The sequence below is a fragment of the Equus przewalskii genome, chromosome 10, assembly GCF_037783145.1.
Source record: "Equus przewalskii isolate Varuska chromosome 10, EquPr2, whole genome shotgun sequence".
NCBI classification, from domain to species: Eukaryota; Metazoa; Chordata; class Mammalia; order Perissodactyla; family Equidae; genus Equus; species Equus przewalskii.
Genome location: NC_091840.1, coordinates 11,655,918 through 11,677,918, shown reverse-complemented (window position 1 = coordinate 11,677,918; position 22,001 = coordinate 11,655,918). Strand labels below are relative to the sequence as shown.

Sequence of the window (22,001 nt, the reverse complement as noted above, 5' to 3'; positions counted from 1 at the left end):
AAAGAAGAGGATAGAAACTCCTGTTGAGCATTTACTATTTACCAAGTACTTTGATGAGAAATTTACCAGTGCTGTGATAATCAACACTCTTTAACAAACTCAATCCTAACCCAGATCAAGGATTCACACCTGGGGTTGTCTGACTCCAGCAGCCAAGTTCTTAACCATCATACTTTTATAAGAAGCTATTGTATGAGTCAACTCTCCATACATCAAGCCAATGTGTAATGTGTTGGGTACCAAGAACTTACACATATGAAATAGATAATAGTACAAAAAGGATATAAATACTGTTTCTTCCACAAGCACAAGAAACATTTTTCTGAAGGAGAAAACTATATAAATTGAAATAATATGAGGGCTCATCAGCTTATTTTATAACTTTGCATCAGAATCTCCTCGAAGATTTACTGGCCATAGCATTTATAATTATCAAAGGATTGCTTTAACAAAATATGTAGCAATATATCTTAAGTTTTACAGAAAACTGAAGTTAAATTTTCTACGTCTAACAAGGCAATGAAAGAACTTATCTTTGACCATCCTACTGGCTTCTTATTTCCTTTTTTCTTTTATTATCTTCCTGCACAAATTAGCCCATCTATCTTGTCTCATCAGAAAAATAAAAAGAATCTTTCCATTAACTCTTCCTTCTGGCAAGCAACAACAGTTTTTCTAAGGAGTAGTAAAACACTTCCTGTTTCTACTTCCCCATTCTATATTTACTCTTCCATATGCTATAAACTAGATTCTACATTCACTGCTTTATAAAACTATAGTGTTAAAAGTTAGGTATGGATTCCTGTATGTAGAAATAGGGAGGACTAGATAACCTAAGGACCTTACCCAAACCAAACAATTAAATTTGGGAAAGTTATCAAATGTCCTTTAAATGCACTACTAGCCTCAGAAAAAAAAGTGAGGGAATTCTTCAAGGGCAAAAACAAAGCCTGCAACCTGACTTGGACCATTATGTAAACAGCAAATCTGAGAGACCTGGGAATAAATGCCCCTCTCAGTGCAGGGATCGAGAGGCTAGGACTTTGGCCCTACTTAAGGTCCTTCCCTGCAAATACTTTCAGGGGAACAAAATGAAACCCTCTTTATGGGTGTTCCTTGCAAATACCATATTCATGCATGACACTAAGATGGCTTATGCCATCCTAGTTGGGTTCTGCACTTTACTTCTTGCAAAAGTAATTGAGAATTCTTTTGGGATGAAAATATTTCCAATTTAGGATCTTGGGAGTTCCATACTTAAAGGGCAACCAAATATGAGCTCCCAATAAAAAAAAAAAATCAAACATACAAGGCAACAAGTCACAATAAGTGTGAGTCAGGAGGGTGAAAAACAATAGACTAAAACCATTTGAAGACTTTAGGTATTAGAATTGTCAAATAACAAATACAAATATTATTTTAATTAAATATACAAAGAAATAAAATATGGAATAAAAAAACACAATCAAGTAACAAAAGACTGCAAGGAACAAGTGGAGATATTTGAAATAGAACCAAATAGAGTTTTGGAAAAAAAAATTGAAATTTTTTAAATCAGTCAAAGACTAAAGATAGACACAGCTGAATAAAAAAAATAAGTGAATTGGAAGAAAAGTCTGAAGCATTTCCCAGAATGCAGCAAAGACAAGAACATGAAAAATTTTAACAAAATGTTAAGAGATGTGGAGAACAGACTAAGAATAACTACCAGTAAGACAGTAAGACTATTTCAGTAGAGTCTCAGGAGGAAAGAATAAATATTTTATTCTTATTTTAGTAAAAGAGGCAACACTTGAAGAGATCCTGACTAAGAATTTTCCTGAACTAATAAAAGAAATTAATTCACAGATCCAAGCACTACAATTCATATGAAAAAAGATAAATAAAAACAAATCCACACCTAGAAACATGGCAGTGAAATTAAGGATGTTAAACTCAAAGATCTTAAAAGTAGTCAAAGACAGATCCTCTACAAAGGAATTACAATTAACTGACAGCAGACATCTCAATGATAAAAATGTAAGCAAGAATATAGAAGTTTTTTAGTGATGACAGAAAGTAATTGTCAACCAAGAAATGTATATGCAGCAAAATTATCTTTTAAGAATGAGAGTGGGAAAAGGTAATAAAAATTGCAAGAGTTTATAGGTGATTGACCTTCATAAAAGAACATATAAATAATTCACTTTAGACGGCAAAAATTAAAATGACAGAGAGAAAGAGAAGACTAAGCTCCAAGTGTAAATGGTGAACAAAGAAACTGATCTAAAAAGAAGTTTACAAATCTTAAGTTCTTAATAATAATAATTATGTTTATTTGTGGAATTAAAAAAGGAAAGAACCAAAACATTAGAAAACAGCATGGAAGTAGGGCAAGCAATTACTGATAATAAAGTCTCTAAATTATAGTGTTGGAAGTAAATAGGATATTGACTAACTTTAGGCTTTGTTAAGTTTAGCACGTAAAAAAAACAATCAAGGATGTTATGGGCTGAACGAAGTCACCCCAAAATTCATATGTCGAAATCCTAACCCCGGTAGCTCCGAGTGCGACTGTATTTGGAGACAGGATCTTTAAAGTGGTAACTAAGATTAAAGGAGGTCATTGAGGTGGGCCCCAACCCAATATGACTACTGACCTTATAAGAAGAGGAAATTGAGATACAGACACACACAAAAGACCATGTGAAGACACTGGGAGATGATGGCCATCTGAAAGCCAAGGAGAGCGGCCTCAGAAAAAAACAACTCTGTGGGCACCTTGATCTCGAACTTTTACCTCCAGAACTGTAGAAAATAGGTTTCTGTTGTTTAAGCCACCCAATTTGTGGTAGTTTATTATGGCAGCCCTAGCAAATGCAAAGAGTAACCACCAAAGTAATAAAATAAGATTTCTGACCTCCAAACCAGAAGGGAGTAAAACATGGAATAAAAGAAAACAAATTCAACCGAACAAAAAAACCAGGGCAAAAAAAGAGAAGAAATCGTATAAATGTACATCGCAAATACAAAGCACAAAGTGAAATGAAATAAACAAGTTCAAGCATATTAGCAATCATAATAAACTCAAATTGAAGACGGAGATTGTCAGATTGAATTAAAAAACAACCACAAATAAAATCCAACTATATTTGCTTTACAAGAGACACACATTAAAGCATGAAGACACTGGAAGTTTAAAAGTAAAGACATGACAAAAAACATTTATCAGGCAAATACTAAATAAAAAAAATCTTGTGTGCCCACATTAATATTTGACACATCTGACTTTATAACCAAAAGCCAGTATTAGAATAAGTTGGATCACTATACAATTTCAAACTTGAATGTACCCAATAAAATAATGCCAAAATATATAAAGCAAAAATTGATTAAAGGATGAAACTGACAAATCTCCCTTTATATTGGGATGCATAAGGGAAAAAACAAATAGGTCAAGGACTAATTCCAACAGTTAATAGGACATTACTTCTTATGACATATGTACCAGGATTTCTACAGATACTTTGTTTCTTTCCAAAGGAACGGGTGTAAAAGAGAAACCTCAAAGAAAAGATGGAAAATAGGAGAAAGAAAATGAGCAAAAAATAGGTGAAACTATGAACATGGTCCAACAATAATTGGAGTACAAAAGAAGTGACTCTATCCTCTTCTAAGTATTTATATTTAACTTCGCATTTTCATTTTTTCTAAATTTTTTTGCAAGGAAAGATTTGCCCTTTGCTAACATCTTACTGCCAGTCTTCCTCCCCTTTTTCTCCCCACCAGCCCCAGTACATAGTGATACACAGTTGTAAGTTCTTCTCATTCTTCTATGTGAGCCACCACCACAGCCTGGCTACTGGCAGACGGTGATGTTCTGTGCCTGGGAACCAAACCTGGGCTGCCAAAGCAGAGCACACTGAACTTTAACTGCCAGGCCATCAGGGCTGGCTCTTAACTTTGCATTTTTAAAAATAAACTTTAAGAAAACAATATAAATGTGCATAGAGAGAGATACTTACAATAAGAAAGCCAAGACACCAAAAGCTACTATTTTTTCTCCCTTTGCGAAAAATGAACGAAATCACATATGTGAGGAATATAAGAGAAGCTGCACAACCAATCATGCAAACCACCTGCAAACAACAGAAGTAATAGTGAGATTAGAGATGGCAGATCATGTATGGGATGGGAGCAGGGAGAGAATCAGGTCATAAAGTTGTCTAAGGCAATTTTCTGGCATATACCTTTCGTTAATGATGTTAAAACAAATGAATTTTTGTTTCAATTCTATTATTATATTTGGCCTGGGGAAAAGAATTATCACTTACCAGAGCAAACACAAGTCCCCATGAAAGTATGGAAATCGAAAACATGAAGTGGTGAGTTAAACGTATTGAAAGAAGAATCAGACCATATAATGGAATATCCACCAGAGCCTGTCCACACCAGTATGCTGAAGGGAAGAGGCCTGAAATCCATAACTGAGACTGAGCTTTTTGCTGACAAAGAAACAGAAGGGATACAGGAGGGGTTGAAATCTTAGGTAGAAAAGAGACTTGGTTTACATGAAATAGTATTTTTTAATAAATTTTAGAAATATTATGATGTAGCAGCAGCTAGTTTTTTTAGTCTATGTTGTTTTATACAGTGAATCTGAGCTTCAGTAACTTTCTAGCCCAGGTTTAGGGAAGTAAGCCTCAGGACAACTAAGACGCTAATACTCTCCCAAAGAAAATAGCGTCTCTGTGATCAGAAAATGGCATCTTCCTAAGTATCTGACAACCCATCTGGGAATGCAGAGCCATTGACTCAATAGGAAAAGTATGACCTATTGGTAAAGCTGATTAACCCTTTGGCGTAGACAAGCAGAAATGACTATACTATAAATTTTAAAAGTCCAACTTACAAACATGTAATTAAAAGTTTGGAAATGTGATATATCTTATATTTCATGCTATAGTTAAAAATACAAATTCTCTTTGGAATTGTGAAGCAACTACACGCAATCACAAAGGACCACATTTTCCGTCTCTGAAGTTGATTTAGTATGACTCCGTTTAAAGCTGAGGCAATCTTATTCTGTTGAGTAATGAACTTCCTGACCTCTCTGACATGAATAACCATTTACCAGAATCTATAATGAGATTAGGATAACGTAATTTATACAGAAACACAATTTTCTTGAAGGGCAATCCTGTGTACATAAAACAATGAAATTCTAATTACTAAAGTCAGATAAAATCGTTCTCTTTCCTCCCTTTCCTTCTCCCTCCCCCTCTGCCTCTTACCTTGTAATCGTTGATGCTGCTCATGCCGATGTAAGGAGAAACGCAGTTTGCAAGCAACAAAAGTAAGGACCAGTCCAAAAACCCAATTCCCAGCATTGCGTCATCCTAGTAGTTCAAAACACATCTGTAAGCTATTGAAATTGTTACAAATCATACAATCATAATTATAAGACATGTTTTGGGGAAACTGAGAAAAACTCAAAACGAAAGCATACGTCGGATTTAAGAAGCAAACAAAGAGAGAAGTAAACATGTGTTGTTACCCTTAATGGAAGGTTCCAGTCTCAGGAACAATGCGATATCAAAAGAAGTTTAAATTTTTAATTTTATATGTGCATATTTAGAGGGCTTGAGCAGTTTCTCTTTCATATTTGCATCTAGTAATTGTTAAATGAAGACAGATACTCTGGAGCTACATTTATCGCCTTTGAAGTACTGAGCTAAGTTGTCATTTGCTCCAGTTCCCTGTTTCCAAGTGGATGAATTATAAATAAAATAGCTTCTAAAACTCTGAAAGTAATTGTCTTGCCATTGTTCTTGTGTTCCTGGTCCTATATACAAGATATAATTAGAAGGGAGCAAATCTTTCCTGCATAAATATTTCTTGATTTCCAGAAAAGTTTAAATTAAACAATCTTGGAGAAATGGAGGGGTCTTACTATAAATCTAAGTTGTTTTCCAGACAGGGTAATTTATTACTGTTATAACAATAGACTAAGACTGATTCAGAATCTCTAGAAATGGGACCCAACAGTGTGTTGGCTTTTTTTTCCCAAGGGTTCCATAAAGAAGTATATTTGAGAAACACTAAGAGTTTTTACTCCCTCTTAAAGAGTCAAAATGCACATTGAAAGGCTCTGAGAAGATGTGTACCCAGAAAGAATTTAATGCAGCACAGAATCCTCCCCCATCCTGTGCAGTGCCTAGTGCCAATCAGGCCTAATTATTTTATTGAGGTCATATTGGCTTATAATATTGTGTAAATTTCAGGTGCACAATATTATATTTCAGTGTCCATATAGACTGCATCGTGCTCACCACCAATAGTCTGGTTTAAATCTGTCAGCAGACATATGTGCCCCTCTACCACTTTTGGCCTCCCCCTACCCCCTTCCCCTCTGGTAGCCACTAATCTGTTCTCCTTGTCCATGTGTTTGTTTACCTTACACATATGAGTGAAATCATATAGTGTTTGTCTTTCCCTGTCTGGTTTCTTTCACATAGCATAATACCCTCAAGAGCCATCCATGTCCTTGCAAATGGCACGATTTTGTATTTTTTAATGACTGAGTAGTATTCCGTTGGATATATATATGACATCTTCTTTCATCTGTTGATGAATACTTGGATTGCTTCCACGTCTTGGCTAGTGTGAATAATGCTGCGATGAACATAAGGATGCATAAACCTCTTTGAATTGTTGATTTCATGTTCTTTGGGTAAATACTCAGTAGTGGGATACCTGGATCATATGGTATTTTTATTTTTAATTTTTTCCTTTGAGGAAGATTAGCCCTGAGCTAACATCCACCACCAGTCCTCCTATTTTTGCTGAGGAAGATTGGCCCTGAGCTGACATCTGTGCCCATCTTCCTCTATTTTATATGTGGGACACCTGCCACAGCATGGCTTGATAAGCTGTGCATAGGTCCATGCCCGGGATCTGAACCAGCAAATCCTGGGCTGCCGCAGCAGAGCACACAAACTTAACCACTACCCCACTGGGCCGGCCCCTATTTTTAATTTTTTGAGAAATCTCCATACTGTTTTCCATAGTGGCTGCATGAATTTACATTCCCACCAGCAGTGTATGAGAGTTCCTTTTTCTCTACATCCTCTCCAACACTTCTTATTTCTTGTTTTGTTAATTATAGCCATTCTGACAGGTGTAAGGTGACATCTCCTTGTAGTTTTGATTTGCATTTCTCTAATGATTAGTAATGAACATCTTTTCATATGCCTATTGGCCATGTGTATATCTTCTTTGGAAAATGTCTGTTCATATCCTCTGCCCATTTTTTGATTGGGTTGTTTGTTTTTCTGTTGGTGAGTTGTATGAGTTTTTATTATTTTGGAAATTAACCCCTTGTCAGATATATGATTTGCAAATATTTTCTCCCAGTTAGTGGGCTGTCTTTTAGTTTTGTTGATGGTTTCCTTTGCCTTGCAGAAGCTGTTTAGTCTGATGTAGTCCTATTTGTTTATCTTTTCTTTTGTTTCCCTTGTCTGAGTAGGCGTAGTATTTGAAAAAATACTGCTAAGACCACTGTTGAAGAGTGTACCTAGCAATCTGCTTTAAAAAGTCCTGCAGATGATTTTGATGCATGTTAAAATAGGACAACCACTGACCTATGCTTTCTGCTGGGATACAAACCAGCCCGAAGATTTGAGGTCTTGCTGAGACAGGAAGTTGTTACACCTGACTAAAGGGGTGATTGTGGCTGAAAATAAAAAGAAATCATGTCCCTCAACCAGTGGGCAGTAAACAATATTATACTAATCCCTACTCTAAATATAACGGTTATCTTGTTAGGCTATGCCTGTGTAAAAAAAACAAATAATAATTATTGCTTTCTTTAAAAGAAAATACCTGTTTCAGGTGAAAATCTAAAAACTAGAAAAAAAAAAACCTGAAAATTTTAACTTTCCTAAACAAACAAAATTTCCAATTGAATATTTTAAAAGTTATTCATGAGGGACTAAGGGAGAACTCAGCTGCCCTGGATCCACAGGAGACAAAATTAATATCCCAAATTGCTTCCTTGATAAGCTCCCTTCCCCTACACACACACGGATTTTATCTGGGTTTACATAGATGGTAAGGGAAGAAGGCCATGCAGGCAGGCATCATCTCCCATTTTCTGATTTTGTTTAACAAAAGGGCAAATCAAGGAGCTCTGTCAGGGCTGTGTCAGAAAGAAAGAATAGAATCCATGTAAGGGACCCAGCTAATAAACTGGGGGAATCAACAAAGATCATATTTGATGTCTGGAGGTAATATGCTAAGACAAATATTCTGCAAGTTCATGAGTAATAATCTTTGTAAGCAGATTCAAAAACTAAACTAATGTAACTAACCCATCCCTTTGGGGCCCACTGGCCACATGGGACTCACTCAGGGCGAGAGGCTACCTGGAAAAGATAAATTTGTGTCATATTGCACCTGAAGCAAAAGCCGCCACAGTAACTTCTCCCTTCAGTTCGAGTTCTATTTACTGTCTAAAGATTGAACAAAGCATTGTGAACAATGCTGGGGGAAAAGAAGGGAAGAAGGAGGAAGCTGAACAGAGAGTCAAGAGGAAAGGTACCCTCTATGAGACTGCAGGTGACAAAGAGCTCCATTGGTGGTACTTTGTGCATGAGCAGAATGTTCTTCATCTTGATATACGCTCTAGGGAATTCCCTCTGGCAGTACCCAGAGCCCCTAGGCTATTTTATCTAGTGAGCAGAGGTAGCCATCATTAGTACTGTGGAAAGCCCTGCTACCATTGAGAGGAAACCCCCAAACACTGTCTTTCTCCCTCTAAAGACTTATTATGCTCAGCCAGACCTACTTTCCCTTCAGATTTAAATTGCCCTACTTCATAGGCAAAAAAACTAGAGTTGGCATTCTGTTAATTTCTTATTGTGAAATTTTCCAGCCAAATTTCATTCTCCATAACCACTATGCATATACTTCCAAACGTCCACCCAATTTCCACAACTTTTCCCTTTTTTAAATCTACCATAATCAAACACACCCATTAGAAATTGTTTGAAGGCTGAGAAAGGGTTATTAAAATCAATTATGGTCAAAAATTGCACTGCATTCCACAAGATATAAAACATAAAAAGTGACCCAAAAGGACGCTGCTTTTCTTAAAATAATAGAGAAAACACTACAGAACTGTTGAATAATCATAATTTTAGAGTTGGGCAATACATTCTCATAAATCTCACTAAGGTGCATATATATATATATCTTCCACATTTGCTCTAATCGGTACATAGGACATACTTAGCAAATTCCCCCAGGGAAATCTAACATAAGATTAAGGATTTGGGTTTGAGGCTTCTCTGTGTTCCAGGTTTGCAAGCACATCTACTCATGCATTGATTTCAGCAAATACATACGATTTCATCCAGCAAGTGTGAAGGACTGTTCTGGACAGTGAACCAAAGCCCCAACTATGATTCTTTAAAAGTTCTATGATTTTTCTCTATCATTTAAAATTTTTCAGCGTCCTTTTGGATCTTGGCTCTTTCAATGTTCTATGTCTTGGGGAGGTGGGTACAATTTTTGATCAGACAAGATTTTAGACTAGAGGGGTGAGGCCAGTGATAAAACATAACTCGATAGTATATCAAGGGGTAATAAATGTAATGGAAAAAAAGATCAGAATAAGGGGTAAGATGATAGGTTACATTTAATTTACTAAAGTAAGAAATTGTATTATATATTTAAATTTTTCCATTAAAACTTTTAATTTAAAAAATTTAATGAGACTAAAGATAAAATTACTTGAAAAATTCTTGATCTTTCGGAATATGTAAAAGCAAACGTGTATTGAATGCTTACTCTCCCCCTTACAAGAACATAAGTTCCACAGAATGGGATTTTTGTCTATGCTGTATCCCCGGCATCTGGAAGACACTTAAGAAGTATTTGTAGAATGAATGAAAAATATACATGTCAGGCTCTGTCCTAGGCACTTAGTAATCTCACTTAATGCTCACAATAATCAAAGAAAGCAGGTACTATTACAGCCCTCATTTTACAGATAAAGATAGTAAGGCAAAGAGTGGCTAAGAAACTTCCTAATATGTAGCAGAAGCAGGATTCAAACTCAGGTGGTGGCCTCAGAATCCTTGCCCTTTATCCCTCTGCTATATTGCCCCTTATGTAAGTCAATGCTATACTCACAACAGGAAATGTGCTTCTCTCCATTTTAATAAGCTCTGTGAAGTTAAACATCCCAAGAAGGGCATTGCTAACAATCCCCATAAGAACAGGAAAACAATTCATTCTCTTGGTGTTACAAGCAACTGAAAATCTGTAATCCTTAAAAAAAAAAAAAAGCACACAAATATAAATCCTAAATTCTTAAAGTAAATATATTTATTGTATAGTTAACATATTACCAGGGTGGAATATGGGTGAAAAGGAAACTACTAATTTTTCTTTGACACTTCTGCCGTTTTGAATTGGTACAAGAATGCATTATTTTTGTAATTGAAGTGACTTATCCCATAAATGAAATAGATGAACATTCGCTAACGTGGAAAGATGTCAAAGATTTAGATTTTATGTGACAAAGAAAGTTGCAGGATTCCTCTAACACAATTCCAATTTAGAAAATATATTTTCAAATATGAGATCATACATAGTGAGTTTGTGTTCTTATAAATGAAAAGAGTGCAGAAGATATTTACCAAACTCTTGATAGAAATATAATATGGAAAAATAAAGGAATGAAATCATAGAGAAAATTTTACCTTCTATGATATATACTTTAGTAATATTTGAATATCTCTACCAAACATGCACTGCTTTTTGTCAGCTTTATTGAGGTAAAATTGACAAATAAAATTGTAAGATAGTTATAGTGTACATTGTGATGATTTGATTTGATATACATATAGTACATTGTGAGTTTCTCCCATCTAGTTAACTAACACATCCATCACCTCACATATATATATATATGAACATTTAAGTTCAATGCTCTGAGAAAATTTCAATTATACAATACAGCATTACCAACTACATGTAGTCACCATATTTGACATTAAATCCCCTCAGACCTTATTCATTTTACAGCTGAAATTTTGTACCCTTTTTTTTATCTTTCCCTGTTTCTCCTACCCCCCAGTCTCTGGAAACCACTTTTCTACTCCGTTTCCATGAGTTTGGCTTATTCTTTTTAGAATTCACACATAATTGATATCATGCAGTATTTGCCTTCTCTGCCTGGTTTATTTCACTTGGTATAACGCCCTCAAGGTCCATCTATGTTGTTACATAACATGCATTGCTTGTATAACAAATCACATCACTAATAAAAAACGATCCCTTTAAGAAATTACTGAGGATGGAAAACATGCTCTTAAAGGGACTAAAATTTCACACCTTACTCAAAAAGGGCCAAGGTGCTGTGCTGAGCTATGCTGATACAGAATGGTTGAGTTGTTTTCTATAGTTCCAAAGTTTTAGAATGTGGCAAAAACCCATTCATGGTAAAAGAGTTCCTGGTGGCAAACATACCTTCGAGTCACCAGACACTATGATGGCTCCATTATAGGAAGGATCATCTGAGCCATTTCTGTTTCTAAAGTCATCTATTTCCAAAACTATATCCTGACGCTTCAGTGACCGCACGAGGTCTTCAATATTTGATCCTAATGTAGACCACGAAGGAAGGCAGCATAAAAGCAAGAAAATCAAATCAAAGCTTTAAAATAAGAATGATTTCCTCTCATGTTAAGGAATATCTAGAATAACATGGTAAGACCGTCACTCTTTAAAAATATGATGAAATTAATTCTGATACTGGGACATTGAAATTCAGTCTACTATTTTCAGTGTAACAACTTCTTTGAGAAATATGTTAACTTATCTTATAATTCTTATAAAGGAAAAAGAGTTTATTCCTAAGAGTTAGATTTGCAATTCTCACAGAAACAAAACTTTTTATTAGTGATTTTTATAAACTTTGCCAGAACCCTGTAATGTTTGTAATTACAAATAATACATGCTTCAGGACCCAGGCTTCTTCTAGAGATACAAACCAGTCCTACTCATCATGCAACCTGCTAAATCTCACTAACCCTTTGCAATGACGTTCACAACATTAGTGACCCATTCAAAATATTTTCGTGAAATTAAGTGAACTTGATATTTTCCATTATATTTATTATTTTTCTTGATTTGAAAAAGAGTCCATCAATTTCCTTCTTTGGAAAATGAAGCAAGATGGACACACACCACTTTTTTCCCATTTCCCTTCAAGTTGTTTTTAACATAGGCCTTTTGGCCTCTCAAGTTTGCACCTTCTAAAGATCTTTGATAATAAAAGTTAAGACTAAATTTAAGCCCTACTTCTCACCTGTATTATTGATGATCAATAGGCTGGTAAGAGGAGTTTGTGGGAGTTGTTCCAGAGAGAGGAAATACATACTGGATGAAAGCTCCCAACGATGAGGGTAAAAAAATGCCATAGACATTATCTTCTCACAAATGGTGGGGATAAAAGCAATTCCAAGTACCAGTAACCTAAGTAAAAGAAAATTAAAACATGAGTCTAGAACATTTTCCCTCTGATTAGTTAAGTCACAAACATGTTATATAAATGGCAACCTATGAAAATTGAACATACAAATATGGGGTTTAGTTACATAAAATGAAACTAAAAGTGAGATTAATTTGAAGATGTCCACCAAATTTTGCATAATTCATGTCACATTGCAAGGTGTCCAAGGGTACTAGAGCAACAAGAGAAAAGTTGAGATCCAGGAGGTTCCTCCGTGGGCATGCTGGTTGACCAGGGCAACATGGGAAATGGGAAATGGTTTTATGGGATACCAGGAGCCTCAAACGGTCAGCTTGGGTAGTACTGAAGGGAAAGAAGTTTCACACTGTGGCCTCAAGCTTGCAATGTGCACAATTTCAAGTAAAACTTTAACTTTTATCAGCTATTTTACATATATTTTAATTTTCATAAAATTAGATGCAATATTTTAGCAAAAAATACACTATTTTCAGATCCTTGAACTCATTCCACCAACTCAAACTACTACCGAAACACTTCCAGGGAATCTTTCTGTTTCTCTGATAAGTACACGAGTCCACTCTTTGCACTAACTACTTTCTCATCAGACCCCAGACTCTACCTCCTTCCCCCTCACTCTCAGTCTCTCACATTTCATAGAAAAAAAAAAAACAAAGAAAGTTCATCAGATAGAAACTGTCTCTGGTCTTATCACCACCAAAAGAAAAGAAAACATCCACAGATGCACCCATCTTCTCATTCTTTCCATCTGTTGTAATAGGTGACGTCGTTTCTCCTAACAAAGGCTGGTCCGCAATACTGCTATGGATCCAGTCCCTTTCCACCCTCCCCAGACCTTGCACAGTTAGCTCATTTCTCCTTCATCTTCAATTACTTACTTTCATTCTACTAGTTTATTTCCATCATCACTGAAGAATGTTCTATCTTCCATTCATTAAAAAAAAAAATGACATTTCCTCCTGACTTCAATCTCCCTTCAGCTACTGTTCTTTCTTCTTCCCTCCGTGGTCAAGCATCTCAAGAGCTGTCTTCTCTTAGATCTTCTCTTGATAAGACCTTTAATGACTTCCTTTTTGCCAAATCCAATAGACGCTTTGTCTTCTGAACTGTTATTCTCTACCTCTCATTTGCTAATCCCTTCATATTTTCTAATCTTGGCTTAAATGTGGCCGTTTCAATAAGGTCAACACGGACTACCCTATTTAGAATTGTAAGGCACTCCCAACTCCCACAAGTACCCCCTACACCTTTATTCTACTCTATTTTGTGTAACCTCTATTTTGTATAAACACCTATTTTGTAAAACCTCTATTTTGTATAAACACCACGAGGGCATGGATCTGTGCTTTTTTTGCTCATTAACATAACCAAAGCACCTAGAACGATGCCTACATAACAGGCTTCAATAAAGATTTGTGATATAATGAACGAATAACATATTTTTAATGGACAATTATTTAATTGGTACTTTTCTCCATCACAAGGTAGTAAGTTTAAAGGCCTTGTCAGCCATGTTCACTACTGGACAATAGTACTACAAGCACTCAAAAAAATTTGTTACATGAATGAAGAAATTAATAGACTTATTTTCTTTACATTTAAACTCTTTTTGTGTATATTGACTAGTAAGATTTAAAGTAGTCTGATACTTACAAGGACAAAAGAACTTTCCTCTCATGCCTTAACTTTAAGAAGCGTAGCCTTGCCATTGCGAGGACCTGTCGTCTCCAGAGAGTTCCGGTACTGATGGCCTTTCTCATTTCAGGGAGAGAACAAAGAGCCTGTTGCGTTTCAGACTCAATTCCAGTATCTCTTGTCACTTTGATTTTCTCCTGTTTCTGAGTGCCAAAATCTATAACCACGTAATAAGCAATTATAATAGGCTATGTTATTTGCACTTTCTCTTTAGAAACTTTGAAAATTATGTTAGAATATTTGAAACAACTCTTCTAACAAGTTAAGCGACTGATATCCATAACCTATATTCAAAATGTTTCCTTCAAACAAATATAACAGACCCAGTTTCAACGAGCGAGTAAATTAACTGTTGAAGACAGTCTGGGCTTCTTGGGAAGCATTTCTTCCTTCATACCAATGGCAGCAGCTCTTCACTGAGGGGTTTTTGCAGAGCGAGTCTTAGGCAAAAGCACAGGCATAAATTTATATAGCCGGGGTTCTAAAAGCTCTCCTCTGTCATCTGCAATCTCTGCCACAAGATTAGTTCATCACTGATGATTGACATCTCAGCAAGTCTTTCAAGATACTGTGGTTTTAAGTAACAGAAAGTCCAGGAACGATCTCCTGTTCGCATCCCACATTTGGCTAATCACTCAACTTCTCTAAATCTCAGTTTTCTCACCTGCATCATGAAGTTACTATGAGAATTAAGAACAATATAATCCAACATCTGAGCACAATGGCTGGCACACGGTAGGCTCCTAAATTCTTCTAATTATTATTATTACAAAGTAAACTAAGGGAAGATAATACCTTATTTAGTTATCTGTTATTAATATATTAATTAGAATTAGTTTATTAGCTAAGTAAGAATACTTTTTGTATTTTTATTTTTTGGTGAGGAAGATTGGCCCTAAGCTAACATCTGTGCCAGTTCTTCTCTATTTTGTATGTGGGATGCCACCACAGCATAGCTTGATGAGCTGTTCATAGGTCTGCACCTGGGATCCAAACCTACGAACCCCAGGCCACTGAAGCACAGCACACAAACTTAACCACTATGCCACCGGGCCAGCACCAAGAGCACATTTTTATAGGGAATGGCAAGTAAGAAACAAAGCCAGAATTCATGACAGTAGCAGAGAGCTATTGATGATAAGGGGGAGGCGAGCATTCCAAAAGGATGTGACCATAACTGACATAGGAGGTGGACAAATATCCTAAAGTAATTTCCTGGCACCAAGCCTGATTATGTTAGATACAAAATAATTATGATATTTAAAAAAATTGACAACTCTATTTTATATCCACTACACATCCTAGGCAGAATTCCACATAAAAATCTACGAATATGAATTAATACATGGTCATTTTCTTTTTTCTTAATTTTCTGTTCGACACACATTTTTATACCTGGCTCATCACTTGCTGATTTGCCCTCTAGGTTCAAGAATACTTCATTTAGATTCGTCATGGAAACACCATAATTCATTATGCCCTGGTCAGAACACTTATCAAGGTCACTGTAAAGATCTAAAAAGCAAATAGTAACAAAATGATGCAAATAAAATTGGTAATGAGTACAGTAAAATACTAATTTCTAAGGATTACTCAGAAGAGATGAATCTAAAAAATATTTTCATACTAGAGCTGCCACAACAATCCAAGGAAAACATTCTCATAAGACAATCTCTTGTCTTTCAAATTGATTTTATTATTTTACATCTTTATTGTGTTTCATAAGCTTTAAAATTTCTTGTGCCACTATGGCCATGTGTGTTTGTATAAGTATCTGTATGTCTATTTAAAAATTCACTAGGCATGGGGTAAATTATATTTTATTCTCTGTATTTTCCAACTTTTTTTTCTATACTGAGCATATTGTATTTATAATCAAAATTATAATTTACAAAGACTCTATTGAACTGCTTCAATGTTGTAAAAAACAGTCTTATTTAATGTGTCTCTAGCAGAAATTAAAATTTTCTGCTGTTTCAGAAGAGATATTTCAAAGTTTCATTTAATGCTGACAAAGAGCAAATCTGGGTTTCTCAGTGAGCTACATTCATGGAAATTTTAGTTGCTCTCACACTAAAACCATGTATCTGGCAACACACTTCATCATGTTGGAAACGGGAGGCAAGGTAAATATTTTCATGGTATAAGCTTTAACACCCAACCGAGGGAAACAGAAAATGCAATCAGCACAGTCACAGACACTCAGCTGTCTTTTATGTGATCGTACAGTAAATTACCTGGAAATTTATTTGTTCTTTCCAAGGGCAAACTATACACAAGTTTTTCTTCACTTTCTGCTGTTAACTTGGCGTCAGGGACATGTTGTCTAATGAGGGATGTGATTCTCTCTGGATTGCACGTTTCATTCCTGTGTAAACTAATGTTTCAAAAGAGATAAGTCTTTTGAATTCTTCTCCAACACCACTGCTCATGAAAAAACAGTTTTTGATTTAAAAATTTGTACATATTCTAGGCAATCCTGCTAAATTCAGTAATGAGTTCCCACAAATTTGATGTGCCACTTCAAAGTACTAATTGGCAGCCTATTTTGCATTATCTTAAAGGGAAAAAATAGAGAACATCATAGGTCAACCCCAAACCCCTAATCAATTTCCTAAAATGTACCCAAAGCAAGTTAGAATTTCAGTATATATATATATATATATATATATAAATATATATATATACACACACACACACAATATGTATAGATAGAGAGCAGCTTAGCGTGTAAAAATACATATATATATTAAAAAATCATGATAGAATGTAAAACGCATGAAACATCACTTCTAGATCAATGAAAAATTAATAAGGTTTTTAATAAATGGTTTCTTTTTGTGTAGCAAATGGCCTCCCTTAATGCCAATGACTCCCATTTACAGATCTCATTTGCTGATATGTCGTGCTTTCTAAAATGCCCCATGTGATATTCTGACATTTTATGAAGTAAATTTGGAATACAATTTCAGACTTTCAGCCAAATTGTTTTGTTAAAAATCATCACTTTCTTTTTGGGACACAAATGGAAATTTTTCCTATATCAATATTGGCTAAAAAATTTTATATTGAAAGATATATACGCTTTCAGAAATTTGCATGCTTAATTAAAACCAAGAGATTTTCCAACAAGGAAATGTTAATGAGGGAGATATTTTGTACTACTTACTGTAAACCAATTTGTACCAAAAATTAGGTTAACTTTCTTATATCTCTAAAGGATTATGTGAAATGTCACCCCTCATATTGATACACCCAAATGAAAAACAACTACACTCAGAATACATTACCTTAAAAGATATCCAATACCCCACTTTCGCTTCAGAAACAAAGATGACCCTGCACATTTCAACTTCCCATTAGACAGAAACACTTTCCTATCTGAGTAGAAAGTAAGAAAGAATAAATTATGTGAATTCCTTATATGGGTATATTCTCTATTCTGGAGGCCAAAACACTAAATGAGTTTTTCACTATGAATACAATCATGATATAATTGAGCTCTTGGATACAGCATCACCTCCCACCCCGATGCCTACCTTGAAGAAAGACTCATAAATGCACTGCATCCCTCACAGCTAACCCAATGGAACAAACATTGCAAGGATGGCCCAATTCTTCAAGTCTCTCTTTATCCACATAATTTGCTATGTATCTTTACAGTGGTTTCTCACCATAGGCAAAGTGACCTGCTCCGTCCTTTAACACCAGTCTCCACCATGTGACTTACTTTGGCCAGTGGTGGGTTAGCAGACATTGGAAAGCAGAGACATGAAATGGGCTTACGCACTGGGGCTTGCTGTCCTGAGGCTCAGTCATCGCCCTGAGAACATGCCTGGGCTAGCCTGCTGGAAGACGAAACACACTTGGAGTGGGGATGAGCCACCTAAGTCACCCTAGCCAATGGCCACTTGACCACCACACACGTGAGCCAACTCAGTCAAGACCTGAAAATCTCTCTAGGTGAGCCCATGCTAAACTGCCAACTCTCCAATTCACGGACTACACAAATGCGTATTGATTTAAGACACTGAGTTTGGGGATGGTTTATTACACAGTATTATTGAGGTAGGAGATGACTGATCCAAGAAATAAAGTATGTTTTACCTCAGGTATCATGGAGGAAACGTAACATAGTGTTACATTGCACACCAGACAGCAAAAAGTTTCTCTTCCTTCACTGAGTCCCTTTCTGACTTCATCTTTTCCAGATTCTTCCTCCACACACTCTCCTGGATCACTAAAACTGGTGTTCCCCACCTGCCACTATTTCCTAGGCAAAAACGTTTGTTCTATCTCATTCTCCAGGTTGCATCTTTATACCCAATACCACACTCAGGGAAGAAAGGATCCTCCTAAGAAGGCAGCAGAGTTATAAATTTAAAAAGAATTTTTCCCAGTTATAAGTTTTTTTTGACCAACACAAAGCTAAATATGAAAAGTAATATTGGCATTTCAAATTTTTAAAAATATACTTATGATTAATATAGACAGTCAAGAAAATTACAGACAACAAGATACATAAAGCATGGGCTTAATAACTCATTAGGAGGTCAGAATTCTTCTGATCTTTGGAACGAAGACACTCAAATGGACTGCAAACCAGATTTTCTTTTTTTACAAACAGGTTATCAAATCCTTGTATTAAAATATTATCTCATATTAAATCCATAAATAACTAGCTAGAATAAAGAAACCAAGAATCACCAGCCAAGATGTCAGCTTCATCCATGTACTGGGTACTAAAAAGGATCACACGACCTGTTTTCCGCTCCTTCAGAAGGTTCCAAACTTGGTGCCTTGAAAAAGGATCCAATCCAGCAGTTGGTTCATCCAGTAGCAAAACCTACAGAGGAGGAAATGTGTGAAAGCATCTTTCACTTCAGAGTGAGGATCTTCTGAAAGTAACATGGAAACCAAAGTAATTTTTAGATTCAAATATAGTCCTCAACTGAATCCCTATCAGGCTTGCATGATCCTTTATTATAAACTTTCTCTCACATTTGGTAATTAAAGCAGAGTGTGGACTTTAATGATGGTTTTATATCCTTCAATTCAAATCAATCTCAAAAACATTTTATTTTCTCACCTGAGGGTCTCCTAAAATGGCGATCCCAAAGGTTAGTTTTCTCTTCTGTCCACCGCTTAATTTTTCAGCAATGACATCTTGAATGTTTTGTATGTCTAATTCCATCATAACTCTTTTCACCTATCAAAAAAAAAAACCTACATAAATACAAAATATTTTACTTTAAGCACTCTTACTCTTTAATAATGAGAAGAAACTTATTCTAGAACTTCATTGATTAAATTTTAATTATGAAAGAATGAAGTAATTGTTAAACAAAAACACGATCAGGAGCAAATTAAGTAAATTATTTCCAAAGCCATCAATTCTAATATGTTCACCTACCTCTTGTTCCACTTCCTTTGGCTGAATCCCTTTTATTTTAGCAAATAGTGCCAGGTTTTCTCTCACAGTAAGAAATTCAAATTGAATATTAAACTGTGGGCAAAATCCAGTGTTTTTTCTGATTTCTTCCATGTTAGTTATTTCGGAGAGTTGAGTATTATAAATAGTGGCTGATCCTATAAATAGAAATTTTAAAGTATTTAACACCAGGATAGTAACCCTATGCAGAGTGATAATATAGGATATTAGTTGAAGAAACGTCACATTTTATAGTTGCATAATTAATACATTGAGAAATTCAGATTATTCTTAATATAAACATGAGTGTGCACAGCAATGCAAAGTATACATGGAATGACAAATAATAGTGGAGTACAGGCTTTCTCACGAATTTATGTAAACATGAAATAAATATTTCCTGTTCTAAATTACTCAACTGTGTAAAAGGATTGCTTTAGAGAAAGATTTTCCTTTACATGATCAGATTGAGGAACCTGCTTTATCAGCCAACTTGCTTTGTAAAATTGCTTTCTCACCTTCTGTAGAAACAGACAACCCACTAAGAATGTTAAGCAGTGTTGATTTACCAGCTCCACCATGTCCAAGTATTGCGGTGATCTGTCCTTCATATATGTCAAGAAATATGCCTGTTTTAGAATAAAATGTCAAAATTAGACTTTGGACTATTTTCAGATAGAATGGACCTTAAAAACATTGGAAGAGTAAAATGTATCTCAGCACTTCATTTCACTGGTACTCTAATATGTTCCCTATAAAATTATATATTTAATTATGTTCATTTATGAAGACAAAGCATCAATTTCTCCAGAGAAATTGGATCAAGACTGGGAATGTAAACTTCTACCTACCCCCCCTACCCCAAATTCTTTGAATATCAAAGAATATACACATTTAATATTAAAGAATACGGCAGAAGCTACCAAGAATAAAACCAGAGTAAACAGAGTGTCTGCTTGCTGGACAAAGGAAAGCAATGTGACTTAAGAAATAGTCTCGCAGAGGCTCCCAGAGCTGGATACCAAAGGGCCAGGTTTAGAAGCAAAGGGGGAGTTTATTCCATATTAGAAGGGAGGGAGGATGGGTTAAAGACAGGATGGTCAAGTCTGCCCTGACGCTGGTCATTGTTCTGTTTTGTATAACAAAAGTGTGGGCGTGGTCTCTAGAGAGGTCTGTTGGGATCCAGGATATGTCACAGGCATTTTTATATATGTGTGTTTAGCACTTGACAATTTTTTCTTTAATATTTGAAAAATTATCTACCTCCATTGGAAAACAACAGAGAGTTCCATTAGCCTCCCAGAAATTTTGAGGGATTCTCTCAAGACAGAAAACATACGGAATTATATTGTGAGAGACTCAAAAATAAGGCAAAGCACAGCCCAAAACAGAGAATGAAAAGTTCTATGAAAGTAAAAACAATTCCAGTGATACTCCAAGCTCAGTTTGATAAATTCAGGGCAAACATTATAAACCATCATAAGTAGTACAATCCTACTTTTTAAAAAATATTTTGTATATACATATATACATAGAAAGTGATAATATATTATTGGTGACTATCCCTCAGAGTAGAAATTTTTTTTAAAATTTTCTTTTTATCTATATTCATTCTCTAATTTTCTGCTACAACTATTTTATTTTCAGGGAAAAAAATTTTAATTAAAAATATCATCAAAACAATGAAGTTGTTCTCTTTACCTTGCAATGCTTCTATTTTTTCAGGCTTTCCGTTAAATTTTTTTTCAACATTTCTGATTCTGAAAGGAGATTAAGCAACATTGAGGTAAACACATTTTTGAATAACATAAATTATGTTAACTGCCAAAACTACAGTTCATAATTGAACCTAAACTTCACAATGTGAGACATCACTATCTTAATGGGATCCAAGGAGGGCAATAGGAAAAGGCCACACTGCCCCCAAAAGAGATGTACACAGACCTGCTCATTCTCATCAAACTGGGCATTTCATATATTCCAGCTATTTCTCTAAGCTATCAAAGGAAGAGAAAGCTACAGTTGAAAGAAAGGAAGGGAGAAAGGGAAAGAGCGAGAGGCTTTCCTTCAGTCCTGCACCCTCTCTAGCTATTATTCAGTCTTCTTTCCTTTTACAGGCAAATTTATCAAAATAATAGTCTCTACTCTTGGTTTGCATTTCTTTACCTCACATTTATTCCTAACCTAAGACAACATAGCTTCTGACCCTACCACTCCACTGAAACTATTCTCAGCAAAGTCGTCAATGACATTCTAACTACGGAATCCAACAGACACTTTTCAGTCCTTGTTTAATAGATCTCATTACTGACTTAACAATTACTCACTCTTCTC

General features: G+C 35.4%; 1 protein-coding gene across 11 annotated transcripts in view; it reads right to left on the bottom strand.

Annotated features, from left to right (window-relative positions):
- The window catches only part of ABCA10 (ATP binding cassette subfamily A member 10), a 61,328-nt gene that overhangs the window by 15,479 nt on the left and 23,848 nt on the right, over positions 1 to 22,001 (bottom strand). For 5 of the 11 annotated variants that reach the window (XM_070561509.1, XM_008537769.2, XM_070561517.1 and 2 more), the window contains exons 12-26: positions 21,369 to 21,427; positions 20,186 to 20,296; positions 19,650 to 19,825; positions 19,326 to 19,445; positions 18,944 to 19,082; positions 17,527 to 17,617; positions 16,474 to 16,613; positions 15,632 to 15,751; positions 14,195 to 14,393; positions 12,359 to 12,525; positions 11,518 to 11,651; positions 10,177 to 10,314; positions 5,274 to 5,378; positions 4,314 to 4,484; positions 4,005 to 4,118 (exon numbers count right to left, since the gene is read on the bottom strand). In XM_070561509.1, the coding sequence (XP_070417610.1) occupies positions 4,005 to 4,118; positions 4,314 to 4,484; positions 5,274 to 5,378; positions 10,177 to 10,314; positions 11,518 to 11,651; positions 12,359 to 12,525; positions 14,195 to 14,393; positions 15,632 to 15,751; positions 16,474 to 16,613; positions 17,527 to 17,617; positions 18,944 to 19,082; positions 19,326 to 19,445; positions 19,650 to 19,825; positions 20,186 to 20,296; positions 21,369 to 21,427 (1,984 nt within the window). The remainder of the gene's footprint in view (positions 1 to 4,004; positions 4,119 to 4,313; positions 4,485 to 5,273; positions 5,379 to 10,176; positions 10,315 to 11,517; positions 11,652 to 12,358; positions 12,526 to 14,194; positions 14,394 to 15,631; positions 15,752 to 16,473; positions 16,614 to 17,526; positions 17,618 to 18,943; positions 19,083 to 19,325; positions 19,446 to 19,649; positions 19,826 to 20,185; positions 20,297 to 21,368; positions 21,428 to 22,001) is intronic. The other 6 variants (XM_070561512.1, XM_070561513.1, XM_070561514.1 and 3 more) reach the window with 3 other exon arrangements.